The sequence below is a fragment of the Brachyistius frenatus genome, unplaced genomic scaffold (genome assembly GCF_029030835.1).
Source record: "Brachyistius frenatus isolate BFR_SWC_R1_liver_20210118 unplaced genomic scaffold, ASM2903083v1 Contig_15, whole genome shotgun sequence".
In the NCBI taxonomy this organism is placed as follows: domain Eukaryota; kingdom Metazoa; phylum Chordata; class Actinopteri; family Embiotocidae; genus Brachyistius; species Brachyistius frenatus.
Window position 1 is genome coordinate 2,923,789 of NW_027210614.1, and position 19,335 is coordinate 2,943,123.

A 19,335-nucleotide genomic window follows, 5' to 3' on the forward strand; every position below is an offset into this window, starting at 1 on the left:
ACAGGTGTGTGCCTTTCCTAATCAAGTCCAATCAGTTTAATTAAACACAGCTGGACTCCAATGAAGGAGTAGAACCATCTCAAGGAGGATCAGAAGAAATGGACAGCATGTGAGTTAAATATGAGTGTCACAGCAAAGGGTCTGAATACTTATGACCATGTGATATTTCAGTTTTTCCTTTTTAATAAATTTGCACAAATTTCTACATTTCTGTTTTTTTCTGTCAAGATGGGGTGCTGAGTGTACATTAATGAGAAATAAAATGAACTTTTTTGATTTTAGCAAATGGCTGCAATGAAACAAAGAGTGAAAAATTTAAAGGGGTCTGAATACTTTCCCTGTATATATAGTGGTAAAAGTACAGGACATTTTTTTTTAAAAAGGTAGGGAGAGAGAGATTTCGCAGGAGCCAGGGTGAGTTCAAGCCCATGCTAAAAGGGTAATTGCATTGATTTCCATTTAGCTGCACTCTCTGATGTTATTTACAGCATTTAGCCCAGCAAACAAGGCCTTTCTGTCTTCTCCCAGTTTGCTTTTAACCAGCCGTGACACGCTGTCAACCCCTTTTCCTCTACCCTCTACCCCCCTTCACCCTTTTCACAACTGCCAAAACAGCAAAATACATTATTAGCCCATTAATAGCAGTCATGCTTACACACCCCCTCCCTCCTGATTCAGTCCAGTATTGCAGTTCCTCCCTCCCTATCGTTATCTCAGGCGGGCTGGCACGGCCACCGAGCTGCTTTGAAGTGGCCTTGTTTATCCATGCAGGTTGAGATGTGGTTGTGTCTGATGGGATGAGCAGGTGGAGTTTTTTTTTTTTTTTCCCTTTTTTTTTAAGTGGCATTACAAGTGCTAAAGTCAAATTAAAATGTTCAGTCAAGTTGTTCTGGAGCAGAAAAGGTAACATTGCAACTGAGATGCACCTCCTCAAAAAGTTGCAAGATAGCTGGTAACTGCTAGAACTCCAGGTTGGACAGTTGTCTGATTTCTTTCTACATATTCTCAGTGCTATTAGTGTTAACTGATTGTGAAATCATGGAACAAGTTGAAGTCAGGCTGGTTTTTCCAGTCAAAACTGCATTCTTGCACAATCTCTGGCGTTGCCGTAATTGTTTCTCTTTGATACAAAATTAATTTAAAAAAAAATGATGAAGGTGGTGGTGCGACAGTCAATGGATTAACTCCAGTGAGCCTGTCTTCTCTCACCTCGCTGTCTTACATGTCTCACAACAATAGACTGTATGAGAAAAAGAGAGAGAGCATGAGAAAGCGTGTGGCAGCGATTAGCATGCAGCTGACAAAGCGTTGTATTAGTACTATATTAATGTGGTGGTCACGTCCGGGACAGACTGCATTAAGCTCATCATCACTCTTCTGAACACATCAAGGACTCAACCAAGACCTGCAACCCACCACAAAGAGCAACAGGAGATGTGGTAGATGTGTGTGTTTGTTGAGTATATATAAATCACTTTTTTTTAGCCAGTGGTTTGTGTGCAACAAACAGTGAGGTAGGACCCGAAGTTGCTCTGTGCTGACGTGCGCAATATATGCAGGAGTGTTTTATACATTAAGGGGAACATATGTACTCTGTGTGGTGTATTTGTGAAGCGCGTCGTCACATATGACTCATTTCATTCACGTCCAAGGACTGCGTGGGCGGTATGGTGGCTTCGTATTAATACCACAAAGACACAAATGTGCAAGTGCGTGTTATACATACATATGAGTGTGACATACTGTATGCCATTCGAGTTTATCCAAAGCACACTGCAGTACCATCAGTGTCCAAACATTCTGGCATCGCCTCTCCCTGTGGGAATCAAACCTTTTATATAGTATATAGCCATGTTAGCACGGTAGCAAAAGCTCCAAGGTAAGTCCATCTGCATTCATTTTTCACAAAGGCAGGGAGAGATCATGCACAGTACCAGGGAACATCGACTGCATATGTTGTTTGCATGTGGTGTATAGGTTAAGGGGTTCTCTCTATCACGTTCTTTGCGGCATAAAAAGGAGATGGTCAAAGACGGTTAGAAAAAAAACGGCAAAAGGAATTTCTTTAAGCACGTTCTCCGTACTTCCTCTTTTCCTCCCTCTTCATCCACCACTCGTTTCATTTCATTGAATATTGAAGGCCTATTAGCAGTGAAGCATCTACCTTCCAGTCAGTGCAGCCATTTTTTTTTTTAAATCTGCCAGCTCTCTTTCTTACCTTCCATCTCAATGTATTTCTTTGAAACATTGAATTAACTTGGCTGATAAAGAGAACGACCGCAGGAAAAAAAAGCTATAACGATGTCAGTCCCCTATTGAGCTCAACAAAAAATGTACAAGGACCATGCTAGAGCAGCAATCAACATCTAGAAACAAAGGCGTGGTGTCTCTGAATCACTGCAAATGAAAGTAAAGATTATGATATTTTACACTTAGTGTAGGTATGTTTTTCTCACTCTCACTCTCCCTCCCTCACTTTCTTTCTCCCTGCGGGTTCAAACAGCAATAGCGAGCACCCTACAGTAAGACGATAAGGGAGGCTAAGGCGCTTCTATCCCTGCAGAACACACACACTCGGAGGGATAAGCTATGGACTAGTCCGGATCCTTGCTACACACAAACATGGAGAAGCAGACGTTACAAAGCAGAAGCTCTCATCTCACTGCGAAGCAAGCTGGGGAAGGAGGGAGGGAAGATGAGGAGAGAATGAAAGGATTTAGTCTTCATCTGCGGATGAACATGCCATCTCCTCCTCCCTGTTAGCACAGATTCCCTTGCTTCCCTTTGCCTCTAATTGCCAATTCAGCCCTCTTTTTAGCTCTGTCAGTCTGCCCTCAAAACACCCTCTGTCTTTGGACAACTGAGTTACTGATGACTGATACATGAAGTGTTTGGTAACACTTTACATTCCAAAGCAACATAAGCTATGGCTATGAACATTGGAAACACATTCCTGAAGCCAAGCACACGCTTCACACTCCTCCGACACACTTTCTCCGCATGCAGATGGTGTGTGTTTAAAGCCAACAGGGCAGGGCCATGCTTGCATGTGTATCCGCGATATGTGTGTAAACGTGCAAGTGCGCTGGTCTGTGTATGCGAGTGCTCACCGTCTCACCTGGGGGATGAGAAATTAACACAAGCAAATTTTACTGCGTTCATTTTCATTTTGCTGGTAACAAGACCATCTGCTAACCATCCTGCTCCATACAGGAAGAAAAAAAAAAAAAAAAAACAGAAGTGGGCTGCGCTGCAATCACTCCCACAGTCCCTTTCTCCCTCTCTCTCTGCATCTCATCCACACTCTCTCCAACACAGTGAGGGGCAGAGATAACACCTCAAGGCCATGGTGTTGCTGCCAGCCTTTAAACCGCTTCGTCTTCCTCTGCCCTGTTCTCTGTGGTTCTCCTGATGAAAGAGAGGAGGAAGATCAGAGGAAAACATGGCAGCCCAAACACTTGTATCCTCAGCCAAGGCTAAAACCAGAGCACGGAGTCACTGCCCTTCACCATCCACCTACTGCACAGACTTGTGGACACCCGCCTATACACACACCTGTTTGTAGGAAAACCTACATGCACACATACTTGGGCTAAAGAAAACAATACATTTTTCTATATGTACACTGCAGCAGCACACACGTGAACTCATTTGTGTGTGCATGTGTACTGTATGTGTGTATTAGGATACAGATGGGCTCCAGTGGGCTGTTACAAACCCTCTCTGACAGCGACTTAACAAGGGCAATGCCTTTTGGCTCCTGCATCTGTGTCGGTGTTGGGCAGCCAAAACGCACAAACACGTTGATTAGTAAAAGCTTAAATGTAAGTAAGATGCATATCTGCGCACACAGATCCAGTTCAGTGTGTTACATGTGTCTCGTTCCTCTGGCATCTGTCACAATGACAGAAATGATCTCCTTGCTTTCCACTACACACAGCAGTACGCTGCACTTTTTAGTAAAACACTTGAAAGGGTTTTGTTCGTAGCATATAATGACACAGGAAAAGAGCGAGAGGGAGTGAGAGGACTACGCTCATCTAATTAACAACTAGTTAGCAGCAAAACAGTTGAGTCCAATTAGGGTGTGTGTTGTAGTTTAGGGTTTAAATGCTATCCTGATTATTAAGGCTGTTTATTTGTTCTTCTACCAGGAAGCTGGTAGAGTGCATCTGACTGCTAGTTTTAGACAAACAGGGTGAGAGAGGAGAAAGGGTTTATTTTAGACTGAGGACGAATTAAACACCAGTGTGTGTGTAAGTGTGTGTGTGTGTGTGCGCGTGTGTGTGTGTGTGTGTGTGTGTGTGCGTATGTGTGTGTGTGTGTGTGTGTGTGTGTGTGTGTGTGTGTGTGTGTGTGTGTGTGTGTGTGTGTTCTGTGTCTGTGAGGGGTTGGAGTGGTTGTAGAATAAGTGAGCATGTGCACTTGCATGTATCCACCTGTCCGCTTGCATGCATGTGTCTCCACTGTAAGAGGGCACACAGTTGTCTGATACACTTAGACTCCTCATTAATATCCCAAATCTTCAGAGACCATTTCCAGCAGCCCCAAATTCAGCTTCACTACCACATACCACAAACACACCCCATCTCTCTCTCTCTCTCTCTCTCTCTCTCTCTCTCTCTCTGCTGTCTCTTTTCTCTGCTCCCCTCCCTTCCTTTTGGCAGAGTCTCCCCCTGCCGGCAGGTGCACGCTCCGGTGGCAGCCAAAGTGCCAACCTGCCCTCCATATGCCCGCCTCCGCAGTGCCAGCTTACTCTTGCCACTCCCCACCAGGATTCAGCTGGCCGGCCCTCCCCAAATCTGTTCCCGCTCCCCAACACTCACCCTCCCTCACACCCATCACCCCTAGCCTTTCTCCTCACACACACACACACACACACACACACACACACACACACACACACACACACACACACACACACACACACACACACACACACACACACACACACGCACACACGCACACACACACACACACACACACACACACACACGCACACACACACACACACACACACACACACACACACACACACACACACACACACACACACACACACACACACACGCACGCACACGTACACATACACACACACACACACACCTCTCTCATGCCAATTCTCCCCTGGTCTTACACAAAGTGGTGAAGCACTTTCGGTAGCCCGCTCACATTTACTTGTCTTATCTTTCTGTGTGCTTTATCCTCCCCCGTCAGCCTATTCTCACCTTACACTCTGCGTTCCTCTGACCTTCATCTGCTTTCCTCTACCCCTCCTAAGTATCCCCCAGTTGTCGAGCTCTTTTCTGAGACCTCCCTTGACATGATGCCGAGAGACCGGAGCAGGCGCTCACAGAGCCAGGAGCCAGGCCACATCAATCAGCACAGGAGTGTAGGACGACTGCATGTCAGATCGATGCATCATCCTTCAACTGGTTGTACTCTGGGATTAACAGGGAAATCCGCTCCCGGACCATTGGTGGAGGGCAAGTTTTACTGCCAGCAAGTTGCTCTCATCTCTATTGGGGTCAGGGCATCAATGCATGGTGTGAGCATTTGAGAGGAAGTGGGTAAATGTCTCCCCTTTCTTAGAACTGCTGATACAACCTTGTCCGACCTTTCTGCTTGTTCAGTTTTCCCTAAGGATGTGAAACCACCCCTATACACTCTGACACCAAGCAACCAAATAAACCCAAGTAAACACATAAACACACAAATACAGCACCCTTCAGGCAGGATGCGAGAGGGCAAGATATATCACCAAACCCCCTTTTTATTGTTTAAAAAAAAAAAGAGAGGCAGGTGTCATTTCTTCAGCACATATTGTACAAGCACACAGACAAACACAAATGCGGTGTGTGACATTTATGCTCAGCTATAGCCACTGTGCTATTTATTTTGTGGTCACTGTAAGGCTTCCATAAACACTGAGTGATGGAGCGGTAATCCTGTGATCTCTCCTCGTTACTCCTCCTCCTGAGGAAGTCATCTGATCACCCCGGAGCCATCTATTCAGGTCACAACCATCATCTATTATCCATCATCGGGGCTGTCCCTGTCGCTCTGTCTCACACAAATTTAGTGTGTGACACTAATTTTAATAGGATGTTTTAGACCCAGTCACTGATCACTTGCCCCATGCATAACCACCGCCTAAGAACGATAGACATCAAAGGAGAGAGTGAGTGAGTGAGAGAGGATATGGACATGGGCAGGGCAGGATGGGGAGTGAGACACGGAAAAGGAAAGTGAGAACGAGAGAGAAAGACCTTGCCTTGAGTCATCTCCCATCTTTAACAGGATGTGATGAGCTCTTGCAATTCTCTTAATCTGTCTCCCGTGATCCAATTCCATTTCCTGTGTGCCAAGAGGCTGGCAGCTCGGCACCAATCAGCCACACAAACAAGCGCACACTCACACCCAAACAGCAAGAACCTCTGCAAATAAAGTGGGTGACAGCGGTTACTCATTCATTACACCATTCAATGTACTGAACAGTACCTCCTGCTGACACAGTGAGGTCATCGGCTGTCAGTCTTAACCCCTCCAACACTCTCACACATGGTCTCAGGCATTTACAACCTCATTTACAAACACTGCAGCCTCCTCCCTGCCTCTCTTTCTGGACCCTGGAGACTAACCACACGGGAGATGCGAGGGACCACTGACACCCCACATGGAGGATTATCACATGACACCTGGTCAAGATATACTGAGCATATAAACAGAAAGGTGGGAGGAGAAACTCATTTAAGAGGGAAGTGGGAACACACTCCATCACAAACTGCATTTAGAGACAGTAGCTGAATGTCTACATAAGGAGGACAAATACTTGGCAGATTGAACAAAGAGGTGGACAGGGGATTGAAATGGGCATATTGCATTTTCTTCATTTCTTGTCTTAAGTGAAGGGGTTGCTTTGATGGCTAAGCTCTGAAATCCCAACGGCTAATGATTGGAAAGCTGTCAGCTTAAAAGGCCGCCCTCACCCACCACAAGAAAGATACACAAACACACACTCTTCTATGGCGCTTCAGAGTAGAAAAATAGCAGTTTCTCTATTACCCTCTCTCTTGGTGGTACAGTTCTTTGTTTCCCCGCCTCTTCCTCATAAATCTTAGCGTCACATAGTCCTAATTACCTCGGGAAGTGAGGAAGGATTACCTTGCTTCTCCCCCTAACCTCATCTATCTCCTTATTTGTGCTCATTTCTTTACCAACTGTTCATTTATAGCGTAGTTGAAAGGGCAGGGAACATTCGAGATCATTGGCATTTGTCAGTTCTCAAGTGTGTGTGGAAGTGAAGGTGTTCATGATCAGAAAAACTGGTAAGTGTGAGGACCCGAGTGTGAGGCCAGCAGGTGCTCTGCCAGGAAGGACGTGGACCAAATGTAACCGAACCTCTGCAGTCCAGCAGAGGAGGGTCATCTGGCAACAGACACTGCCTATCCACCGTCTTGTCTGTCTGTTTATCTGTATGTGAAAGGGAGGGCAGGAGCATTAACATAGCTTCATGTAACACCTTTTGCTTTTAGGGTTTTGTTTACTTAACACATACAAAACTTTCCTATCTGTTTAGAAAGTTATTATAATTTTCTGCACCACAAAAACATAAAATGACAACTTTGGTAAAAAATGCAATGTTTTGATACTAAATGTATACCTCCAGGGATTGCAATAATATCTAATGTTGATTTAACTAGGGAGTTTTGGGGGGGGGAATTATAATATTGCTGTTCAATATAGGTGCTTAAAAGATATGTCTGATGATGATTCTGTATATTTAGACAATACAGTAAAGTTACCTTTAACTGATCCATATGCTTGGCAGTCTTTTCATTTATTATGTTAAATTAATGAATAAATGGACAATGATTGGATTATGGCCCCAGCCTGTTTGGAGCAATCGTCTGATCAGCATATACACATTGTGTTGAACACAACTCTAACCTTCAGGAGTCAGAATTGTGTTCAACATAGTGATATAGCGCATGCTGTGTCAACAGTCCAGTGAAGTCCCTGTGCAAGGAGTCAGGTCTGTGCCACAGGCCAAAATCAATAAAAGGTTCTCACCTTAAAATGATCATATACACTCTACCACCTGTCAAACTCTCTCTTGTCCTGTCTCTTTATACATCCTGATATTCGATTTTCTTTTTCTTTCCTTAACAGACACAAAAACACAAATGTAGTTTGCTTCCTCTGTGCATCCTTAATCCATCATTGCGTTACCACATTATAACCAATCAATTAGACAAATAACCCTAAATGAGAGTAGCATTACCTGCATTATTGTCAATGCACTTTGAGGATTCTGGTGGTCACATGGTGGGAGGACAACAAACCAATCACTACTCTGCTTTCTAATGTTAAACCACTACTCATTTGAGTGCTCATAAGTGAAAAGAATACGGCCTAGTTGCGCATCTGCCAATATGTAATGATGTACGTGTGTGTGTGTGTGTGTGTGTGTGTGTGTGTGTGTGTGTGTGTGTGTGTGTGTGTGTGTGTGTGTGTGTGTGTGTGTCTGAACCCAGCGCCATCAGATGCAGGCAGGGTTTAATTAGAATTCTCTGTAGTCTAATTTGATTAGTAGAAGCAAAGGAAGATGAAGGCAATTAGAGCTTGGCTATTACTGCTGCTGGAATAATGTTTCAGAAGAGAGGTGACAACATGCACACACACGCGCACACACACACACACACACACACACACACACACACACACACACACACACACACACACACACACACACACACACACACACACACGCTCATTCAACCACAAAATACAAGTGATCCCACATTCTCATTGCACCGAGATTCCAAATGGGGGTCATGTCAGTTCACAGTGACTTAACCCAAAAGAGCAGAGGTGAGTGCCCGTCATGGTAGCCGAGTGTTTGATGAGCACTCTGAGCGTGACGTAGAGGACCTGCCAAGTGATATCCCTGCATACGCACAGCAGTAAAGGAACCGTTTACCATCCCCACCGCTGCCTCTGCATGTGTGTACGTGTGTGTGCTGTCCACAGCTGCAGAGGAGCAGAACAAACAAACCCACATACAACACAATGCATTACACAAACAGTATTGCGTCTCCCATAGTGCCAAGCTGACAAGACTACCAGGGGGGACAAGAAGGGAGAGAGAGGGAGAATTGCCTGTAGTCCATAAATCATAGTTGCTACCGTGATAACAGTGAAGCCCCCATTACCCCCCTGCACCTGTTAGCACACCGAATGTCTGTTGGAAAAGTGTGTGAGAGTTTCCATCTGTGTGTGTGTGTATGTTCCTGTCTTCCAGTGCAGAAGAACGAAATGTCCTGACAGAGATAATAAGCTGAAAAAGTCCTCCAGAGTGATGATGGTAAGAAATATTTCAGCATTTTAGGAGGTGGTCCAGCATATAACATGAAACCACAACCTGTCGTGTTTACACTTCGGTTTTTGTATGAATTAAATAAGTGTTAATGAGCTTTAGAGGTGTTAGGAGGTGGTTTATTTTACTTCTGGACAGCACCAGCCAAACTGTTTCAAGAGCATTACCCAAAATGTCAAAACTCATTCTTAGTATGTAGCTTGAGTCAGAACATGTTCTTTGCATCAGACTAGAGGCAGGGGGAAATACCAAACCACTCCTATATTGGTTTGGTTGAGATTGTGTATTTAGGAAGTGTAGTCAATGACGGTTCTCCATTAAGTGTGTAACTCCATTAAGTGTGTTCATACAAATGTGTGTATTTCTGGAGCTCCCCCGACACTGCTGCTGGCGGTGGCTTGTATCCAGAGAGGAGCGGAGGCCACAGGTGTAGAAGGGTTAGGGTTTAACAGCCCCGGGTTTATTAGGAGGCTAACGGGGCAGCCGGTTAGACGCACCACCGCTGACCTTTACAGCCATGACCGGGGCAGTGCCACCTGCGGACTGGCGTGGAACAGATGCCACACCGAGAATGGGTCATAGCTTTTATAGCAAGGGCAGAGAGAGGGAGAGAGAGTGGGAGAGAGAAAGAGCGAGGGAGCTAGTAGTCCATCATTGTGACTGCTTTACTGCCGCTACTGCCATCTAATGACAGAGCTGTCAGAGCACATGAAGTGGGAGGCATGGAGGGATGGAAAGACCGAGGAGCAGAGGGGGAGTAAAATAGATAAATGGATACAATGATAAAGTGAACTGAGGGATAAAAGCACAGTAGGAGGAGGAGAAAGATGCAGAGAGATGGGTGACACTTGAGTAGATGCTAGCATAAAGAGAGTAAGATGCATTGAGGAGATTTGTAGGAATTGATTGGAGGAGATGGTCTCAGATAGGAATAGAGAGAAGGAAGAAGGAGAGGTATTGTAGTTAATTGGATATAATGATTTCACTGCTGCACAGATAATCTTCTAACACAGTATGGACTCCTCTGCTGGTTGCATCATTGAGTGCTCTCCTGTGGCTGGGGTTACCAGTGTGTGATGGTTCTGCACATGTACGCACAAGCACATGCACAACATGCACGTTTACCCCAAAATCGTCTCGACACTCACCACTCTAGCCTCTTTCCCAAACAGGCACTCAGTAATCACCAGTGATTAGTCCACACTCTGATCCGGGGCTTAACACCCAGCATGGCTCGCATACATATTGATTGCGCTGGTGTGTATGTGTGGGTGTGTGGGTGTCTGAGAGAAGGGAGAAAGGCTTTTTGTCCATATTGCTGTGTTCTCCAGGAATTGATTTTCGAAGAGAGCCATGGAGATAGGAAGAGAGAAGACCACAACACTCAACCTGGTTTAGTTCCGGATTTGTTTGTGTTCATCTTGCCTCTCTTTTAGAATACAACGGACACGCTGCAGTGAATGTCAGTTCAGACTCTGGGCTATCCAATATCCCTGTATTTCAATCTGTTGTGTATTAAGCCCTGACAAGCGAACAGGATTACAAAGTGGTGGTCTGAATGAATCTGTCTACCTCAACAGATTTTGAGCAGATTATGACAGGATCAGCTCTCAACACCAAAACCTTTTTCAGTCGGTGTCATAACACAACTCCAGCCCTTCTTGCTCTTTTAACCTCACTCCCCTTTTCTCCTGCTCGCCTCTGAGGTTTGTTGTTTCACCATCCTTTTTTACTGTCTTAAAACAGGAGAGGCATAAACTCTCCTGGTCATCCCGTTTTTCTCTACTCTTCTTCCTATTTTACCCTTTCTCACTTCTTGACATTCAGGCTAAAGGAAAGATACTTTTGGTGGGAAAACAACAACAGCCAAAAGTGATCCAGAGCATCTGCGCATGGAAGTCAACTTCGGCACATGCAAGCATGGTTAGGCACACATAACTGACCGCACATACACGTACCGAAAAGGCCCAATGCACACAGGCATCACAAATAAACCACGCGCAGTGCACAAAAGAGGTGTAAGAAGGTCTAAACAAAGGTATGGAGGAGGATGAGGAGAAGGAGAAAGGACTTAGACCGGTGTAAGAAGGAAGGAAGGACACGTAGAAGAATAAAAATGAGGAGTGTAAAAGAGAGAAGGAGGTATACGGAGGGTGATCATGAAACGTCCTCCATTGTGAAGTGGTTGCTCCCCGGCTCAGCTCCACCTCAGCGGGGATGTAAATGCAACCCAAGTTCAAGTGCTTCTTCTCCCCACCTTTATCTCTATTCCCCTCGTCGTTATTCTCTCCTAATACATTTCTTTCTCCACTTTCTCTGCTTTCTTCCCATCAAAACCGCCCCCAACCCTTTCCTCTTTATTTCAACCCAATCTTTTTTGTTGTCAAATAATCATGGAGAACTAGCATGTGTCTGACACGGTCTCCAAGGCAACGGCGGTTAAGACGGCAAGGAAGGCAGGGGCTCATTCAGTGGCTGAATGAAAGAAGGGGGGAAAAGAAGAAGCAACCCACAGTGCTGGGCGTACGCGTACACACACACACACACACACACACACACACACACACACACACACACACACACACACACACACACACACACACACACACACACACACACACACACACACACCGACCTTACTAGCTTTGGCCACTGTCACAACGAAGACCCTCTCTCTGTGTCTCTAATCTGTGTGGCACTCCTGCTGCAGGCTACGTTAGTGTGGGAGATTTAGGGATCACAAGAGGCAACACACACACACACACACACACACGCACACACACACACACACACACACACACACACACACACACACACACACACACACACACACACACACAAAGTAATGAAGAATGGGGAAAGAGTCGTAAATAGCATATAGCAAATTAGGGAAGAGGAGGACGAGAGGAAGGGTGAAGAGGAAGATGAGGGGGATGATTGGGAGGTGAATGGGAGTCAGTGAGTTGAAGGGAGGAAGTCCTAAGGCAACAGAGTGGGAAGGTGAGGAGACAGAGGTGGTGACAGCCAAGAACGGAATCCCTCTCTCTTCCGATAATTTCTCTGGATTTGGTCCTTCTTATGTTCTCTCTAATTTCCTTTTTGTAGCACTTAGTGATACACTCGCTCTGTTTGATTCAAGCATTACCTAGAGGATAAAGAGTACTTTGGTCAGATGGTTTGACACATGTAGAAAAGTACTTCGTTGAGTCCTTTGTCCCTCTCTGTAACCTCTGAACACAAATGCCTCTCTGTGTTTCTCTCTGTCTTTATTTCTCACACAGCAGGCACTCTGTGGCCTTTACCAGCAAATAACTACCCTCCTGCTGAAAAAAGAGAGGTACAGGGTAGCAAGACACAGAAGACAAGCTGAAGACTGGCACATGCTGTAGAAAGAGTACAGGATAAGAAATGACAGATAAAAACCCGTTAACAGTTGCAAATGAGATGAGCTCATTTTAGAGTGCTTTTTTGGTTTGTGGTGAATTGGAGAGACACAGATTTGCTGCTTAGATTATTCACAGACCCCTAATACTTCCGATAAATGTGGTGAAAATTCATTCAACAAAGCAAAGTCATCTGTTTTCCATTTGGAAGGTGCTGCACTGGACCCTCAATGAGATTATTGCCACATTATCTGCGTATTTTGGTTTCTCTTGGATTAGTTGTTTTATCACTTGCAGGTCAAACCGTGATACCCACACAGTAGCAATGAGACTGTAGCATGAAATGTAACATATTGTACAGTGAAAGCATGTTGAAAAAAAAAAATTCTGTACATGTGGATAATTATTGTATTTGTCCAAAATTGAAGTCAAAAGGTACAACATGCATGTATACCTGTCCTGTATGCTCACATCTTCAAACTATTGTATAACTCAAAAACATTTTGTATAAAGGAAAAATAGAATAGAAAGTGAAAAAACAAGGCCAAAGGCAGCTAAAAGTATGTAAATACAGTGAACCCTCGTTTTTCGCGGGGGTTACGTTCCAAATAGAAACCGTGATAGGCGAAATCCGTGAAGTAGTAACCTTTATTTTACAATTGAAATAGATAGAACTGGACATTAAATATATCTACGTTACATATAGTCGTAATGTGATTTCAATGCACGATGCAAATCCGTGAAGCAGCGAGACCGTGAAAGGTGAACCGCGTTATAGCGAGGGTTCACTGTATACATTAAATGATGCTGCAGTAGGATAGGTTGTGCTTGAGTTTAGTGGTACTGCAAGTCAGCACGCTAAAGATGGAAAAGCATAACGTGCCTGTTCATAAACAGGTTGGCTGACTGGGTATCTGGCAGGTAGAGAGGGCCTATTAGAACAGGCTGTGGGGTTGTTGAGTAAAAAGCGAGGGTCAAAACTAAAGTGGCGTCGGTTATGATCTAACTGAACACCCTACTGCTGACTAAAGCACATCAATTATTTATCTCTGCTGAGTGTCGGTGAAGTGTACCGAGTTCTGCTGTGGGGAGACAACAGTCACTCACAGATGACACCACACATTAGCCAGATGACGAGCACCTTTGTACAGATTTAGGTTACAAAAATTAAACAGCAACTGAATTACAGTGTCATTTCATTGAGAAAAATATGTAGACTGCAATATGTATCTCTGAGATCAGGGTTCAGAAAAGAATATAGTGTTCACTGCACTGTGCATGTATTTTTGTTTACTTCAGATGTGTGCAAGTATATGATGTTAAACATTCAAGGAGCAGGAAAAACATTCAAGAACAAAGTTACATATGAATACATATACATGAAAACAATCCATGTGGCAGTATGAGCCCGATAGCAAAGTAAATAGCGAGAAAAATATTGCCCTTCAGTTTTCTTCTCTTTCGCTCTCCTTTTCTCCCTCGGTCTGTCATTCTCTCTCCCTCTCTTGGCTGTCCTCTCCACAATCAGTGCCCAGTGAGCCGTGAGACGCACTTAAGCGCCGACCGGCGGTAACCTCACACCGCCCTAGTACTCACTTTTTTTCACACACACACACACACACACACACACACACACACACACACACACACACACACACACACACACACACACACACACACACACACACACACACACACATACAAAACCGCAAAAAATGCACGTGTGCATGCATGCACAGTCACTGGCATAGACACAAAGACTCGCTAAAAAAAAAAACATACATTTGCTTCGCTCCTTTACTCTCTGTGTGGTTGTGTTGAATAAAACACACGCATCCACTTAGTGTCCTGTTTACCTGCTGACTTCCATACCGATAAATGACTGAGAGGTTAGCAAAACACAGTGAAAACTGCTGTAAGCATTATTGAGCTTGGAGCTCAGGTTCTAACCTCAGAACCAGCAGCACAAAGACAAGTGTCTCCTTAGATCCACTCCAGAGCTAACCTCAAACCTCCTGTGCACTTTCTCAGAACACAACAACACACGCAGAAGGACACACGCACACAAACATACACACAGCCCATCCTGCCGTGCATTTACAAAATAAATTTGCTCGCATATATCCATAAAAAAAAAATACACAAACGAGTAGATGTTCACATTACACACAATTGACATTATCTTACCTGGCATGTAGTAAAGAGGTGCTTTTAGTCCAAACATGGTTACCGTTTAAGTGTCATGAAGCAACTTGTTTCAAATGTACAAGCAGCAATCCTGTCCTGGATGACTGAGATAGAGAGGCACTGTGCCCTCGCAGCCACCCAGAAACGAGGCTCTGTGTGTGGTGACGCTGGGCTGGGACTCAGCCTGTCATCCCTGCTCTCCGGTCCTCGCTAACCAAGCGTGAGGCTGGGACCGCCCAGCCAGCTAGGACACACACACATACACAAACACTCAGACGGTCACACAGATACACACAGACAGAGCGGTGCAAGGGTCAACCTCGGAGCACGCCCCCGCTCTCGACCCCCTCACTCTTGCCCCAGATCCCCTGGGCAAAGGGTCACACACTTGCCGTCCGTTACTAAGCAGCAGCAGGAAGCATGCTTTCTCTCGCTCTTTCAGTCATGAACACACACAAACACACACCCAGAGAGTTGGGACAGCCAGAGAGAGATGTAAAAGCTAGCGGTCCGGTGCCAAGAAGAGGTAAAAAGAGGAAGGCGGTAGAATAAACCCAGGCTGGGTAAATCCTGCAGACGAGAGCACCGACTGATTCCTGGGACTGTCTTTTATTCCTCTATCCAAGAATGATGATCAGAGGAGAGACAGCTCTGCTTCCTCCGCTACTGCTGCCACTCTCTCTCTTTCTCGCTCTCTCATTTTCTCACCCTCCCATTTTTTTCTCTCTCTCTTCCACTGCCGATACAGAGAGAAGGAGGTGGAGGAGAGGAGGAGAGAAGGAGGGCAGAGTGAACTCCCTCCAGGCAACAACACAGCCAGATAGCGAGAAAGGGTGTGTGTCTGAGTGTGTGTGTGTGTGTGTGTGTGTGTGTGTGTGTGTGTGTGTGTGTGTGTGTGTGTGTGTGTGTGTGTGTGTGTGTGTGTGTGTGTGTGTGTGTGTGTGTGTGTGTGTGTGAGGGGGGGGTGGTGGTGTTAGGACAAAAAGACATATAGGCAAGGGTACAGATGAGGAGGAAATACCAGCCAGTGCTGATGCTTCACCGGAGGAGGAGAGTGGTCACAGTTCAATTTGGAGTCAGGGTGACAGCTGATTGGACAGCCCCAGTGACAGCGAGAGGCCAACGACTATCAAGGGAGCATCTGTTCACACTGTATCAGACAGTAAGAAAGCAGAGACCAATAGAGAGTGCAGAGAGTATGCTGTGGGTCTTCAAGGGCAGCTCACAATAGAACAGCTACGTGTTTGGAAGAGGAAAATATAAAAGATCCCCCGCCTCCATTATTCTCTTCTTTGAAAATGAGAGTCCTCATCTCAGTCTGTGAGTGTGTGGGTGCATTTGTGTGTCCGTCTAGGAAACTTGGCTTGTGCAGTCTAGTGCACAGACTGCTCACCATGCTGTGCTGACAGCAGACTTTCCCCCCTTCTCTCTTTTTGTCACACACACACACACACACACACACACACACACACACACACACACACACACACACACACACACACACACACACACACACACACACACACACACACACACACACACACACACACACGCGCACGCGAATAAACACACAAACATGCTGTGTTATGCTGCCGCCTGCTCTGCACACAAACCGGACTGAGATGGTGGCATAGGGGTGAGGAGTTAACTATCTGCTGGGAAGCATCCATGCCAAACCACAAGAACAGCAGGAGTGGGGGCAAGAGAGAGAAAGAAAGAGAACAGGAGAGATGACATGACGGGGAAATAGTCTAGCAGGACAGTTTGCCCCGTGGGCTGACTTGCTCTCCAACCCATTCTATGAAACTCAGTGGGGGAGAAAGACAGGGGAGATTGGCAGGAGTTTAGCGGGGAAGGGGAGGGAGGCACACTGAGGGGTCCTATGCCTTCAGGAAGACTCGGAGGAAAAGAAAAAGAAAAAGAAAACACATCCACAAGCACAACAAGCACAGTAAGAATGAGTGGGAGTGTGAAAGGCATGCTCACAGATAAATAGGGCAAATAATCACTAAAAGGAATTGATGATTGAAGGAAGAGGGAGAGACAGAAGGAAAAAGCAAATGTGGGAGGGGAGGGGAGTCCATAGATTGAGATAAGGATGAAAGCAGAGGGAGGGGGGTTGTATTCCGGGAACAAAGCCCCTTTTTTTTTTTTTATTAATACAAAGACAGGAAATCAGTAAATGTTAAATTAAGACAAACTCAATGTGTTGACAGTGTGCTGGTGTATGCTCTAACATAAAGACAGATAAGTGAGACAGTTCAACGTATTCACATTTACACGCTCTTCACACTATATTGCGTACAGCTGAATGTGTGCAAACAATACACATTATCATTGCTGAAAGGCATGTGCGTGCTTCTGTGCTGTTTTGCACAGGTGCGTGCGTGTGTGTGTGTGTGTGTGAGGTAGGTGTTGAAGTGTCTCGCACCTTGTGAGACAGGTTGGGAGGTGACGTGTCCCCCTGAGGTGCTACACCACCAAGTCTGATGCCACATTGACAGACACATACAGACAGACTACTAAAAATACAACATCCAATTTCTGTAAGGTGGACACAATGAATATAAGGAGAACTGAAAAAGGACAAGAAGATTCACTCCTTTTTCACACACGACAAGACTGGTGAATGTTCCCATATAATTATGAGCTAATTCCATCAAAATTTCAATAAAGGTGTCAGTATTTATTTAAATCAATCACAAGAGAATCTACAACACTTTTATTACTGCAAATACAGTTGATCCCAGATCACTAAATTCAGTTCAGTTTTTTAAAGTTGCATCTTTGTTGAGAAATTCTTATTGCTGTGCTGTTTTTGCATTGCAGTAACGACTAGGCTATATTTGTGTGTTTTTGATTGTGAAGGTACAGATCTTTTTCACTCCGCTGAATGTTCATCGCTACTTAAATTGATTGTTGGAGACACATACACATGAATTTTTGTTTGCGAAAAGGTTTTTTCCTAACACAGACATGAAATACCACAAGTTTATTGAGCAAACAGAGATCAAATGTCTGTTGTTTTAAACCAGTGAGCAGGATTGAGAGGGGGAGACATTATTCAGAAAAGAACGTCAGAGGCTATTGCCTTAAATTGAAACCATGAGCGTTGCAGGGTTCAGTCACGGAAGGGGACATTGACAGGTAATGGGAAATAATCCTGTTTTGCTGTTTTGCTGCTCATTAAAGGACAGACAATGCTAGAGAATAGCTACTGTCCTCTGTTATTTAAGGTAGTGTAACGAGTCACATTTGACAAGTGCACTGCCAAACAAGGAATGCACACATGCACACACGCACAAACACACGCGCACAATCTCTGAAAGGGTATAAAAGCTCCCTGGGGACCAAGCGTCTGCGTGTGAGACTGAAAACACTGTGATCAAAAAATAACAGGGAGAGGCAAAGAAGAAGAGAGGGGAAGAACAAAACAAGTGAAAAGGGGGTGTTAAAAAAGGAAAAAAGATGAAAAACGGGGATGGGAAGGAAGACACAGTCAGCTGACAAAGACAGGGATGAAGACCGAGCGAGAGAGAGAAAGCATGACTGATCTCACACACAGATATACATGCACACACACAAACCTGCCATGACCACTTCCTGTCAACCCACTACACAACTGTCTTCCCTACAGCCCCCCTCCCCACCCACCACAAATTAAATAATCACTCTTCCAAGCATTGTGTGCGCGTGTGTGTGTGTGTGTGTGTGTGTGTGTGTGTGTGTGTGTGTGTGTGTGTGTGTGTGTGTGTGTGTGTGTGTGTGTGTGTGTGTGTGTGTGTGTGTGTGTGTGTGTGTGTGTATGTGTCGGTGTGTGTGTGTTGGAAAGGGTTGAAAGTATGTCTTCTTCCACAGCAGGGAAAGTAAAGATAAGACATCACTATAATCTTTCCCTTACCACACACAGCCTCTGGAAGTCCACATACACTCACACAGACACTCGGATAAACGCACACATACTGTACACTCCTACAATATGCTGCACTCTGACCTGACTGCAAAAGGAGCAGGTGTGGGATTCTCAGAGAGAGAGACAGAGAGAAATAGGTTGTGTGAAGAACAACTACAGGGTGGATGTTCAATCCCAACAACACAAATTCAAATGTGGGTATCTTTATGTAAACTGAGGAAATTCACTCTTTAAATGGGAGCTGGGTGTTAAAGCTATTTTTGTCAATGTCAAAATAAACCTTTACTGAGTAACACATAAAAAGCATTAGATGTGTGTCATTGTGAAACAGTGCTTCTCTACTCTTTGCACCGCCTGACAGTTAAGACACGACTCGGCTCTTCTTTACATGTGGCAACAAATCAACATTACAACTGACAACCTGTGACAACACACATGAACATAATACATAGGTGTGGTAAATTAATCTGTGT

At 44.9% G+C, this 19,335-nt stretch overlaps 1 protein-coding gene across 2 annotated transcripts in view; it reads right to left on the bottom strand.

Moving 5' to 3' along the window:
- The window catches only part of gse1b (Gse1 coiled-coil protein b), a 175,715-nt gene that overhangs the window by 55,359 nt on the left and 101,021 nt on the right, over nucleotides 1–19,335 (bottom strand). The window contains exon 1 of one of the 2 annotated variants that reach the window (XM_069693621.1): nucleotides 14,950–15,663. The exons of the other annotated variant lie outside the window; for it this stretch is intronic. Coding sequence (XP_069549722.1) covers nucleotides 14,950–14,986 — 37 coding nt within the window. The 5' untranslated portion in view covers nucleotides 14,987–15,663. Of the gene's footprint in view, nucleotides 1–14,949; nucleotides 15,664–19,335 lie in introns of those variants that run through there. 2 annotated transcript variants of the gene reach the window in all.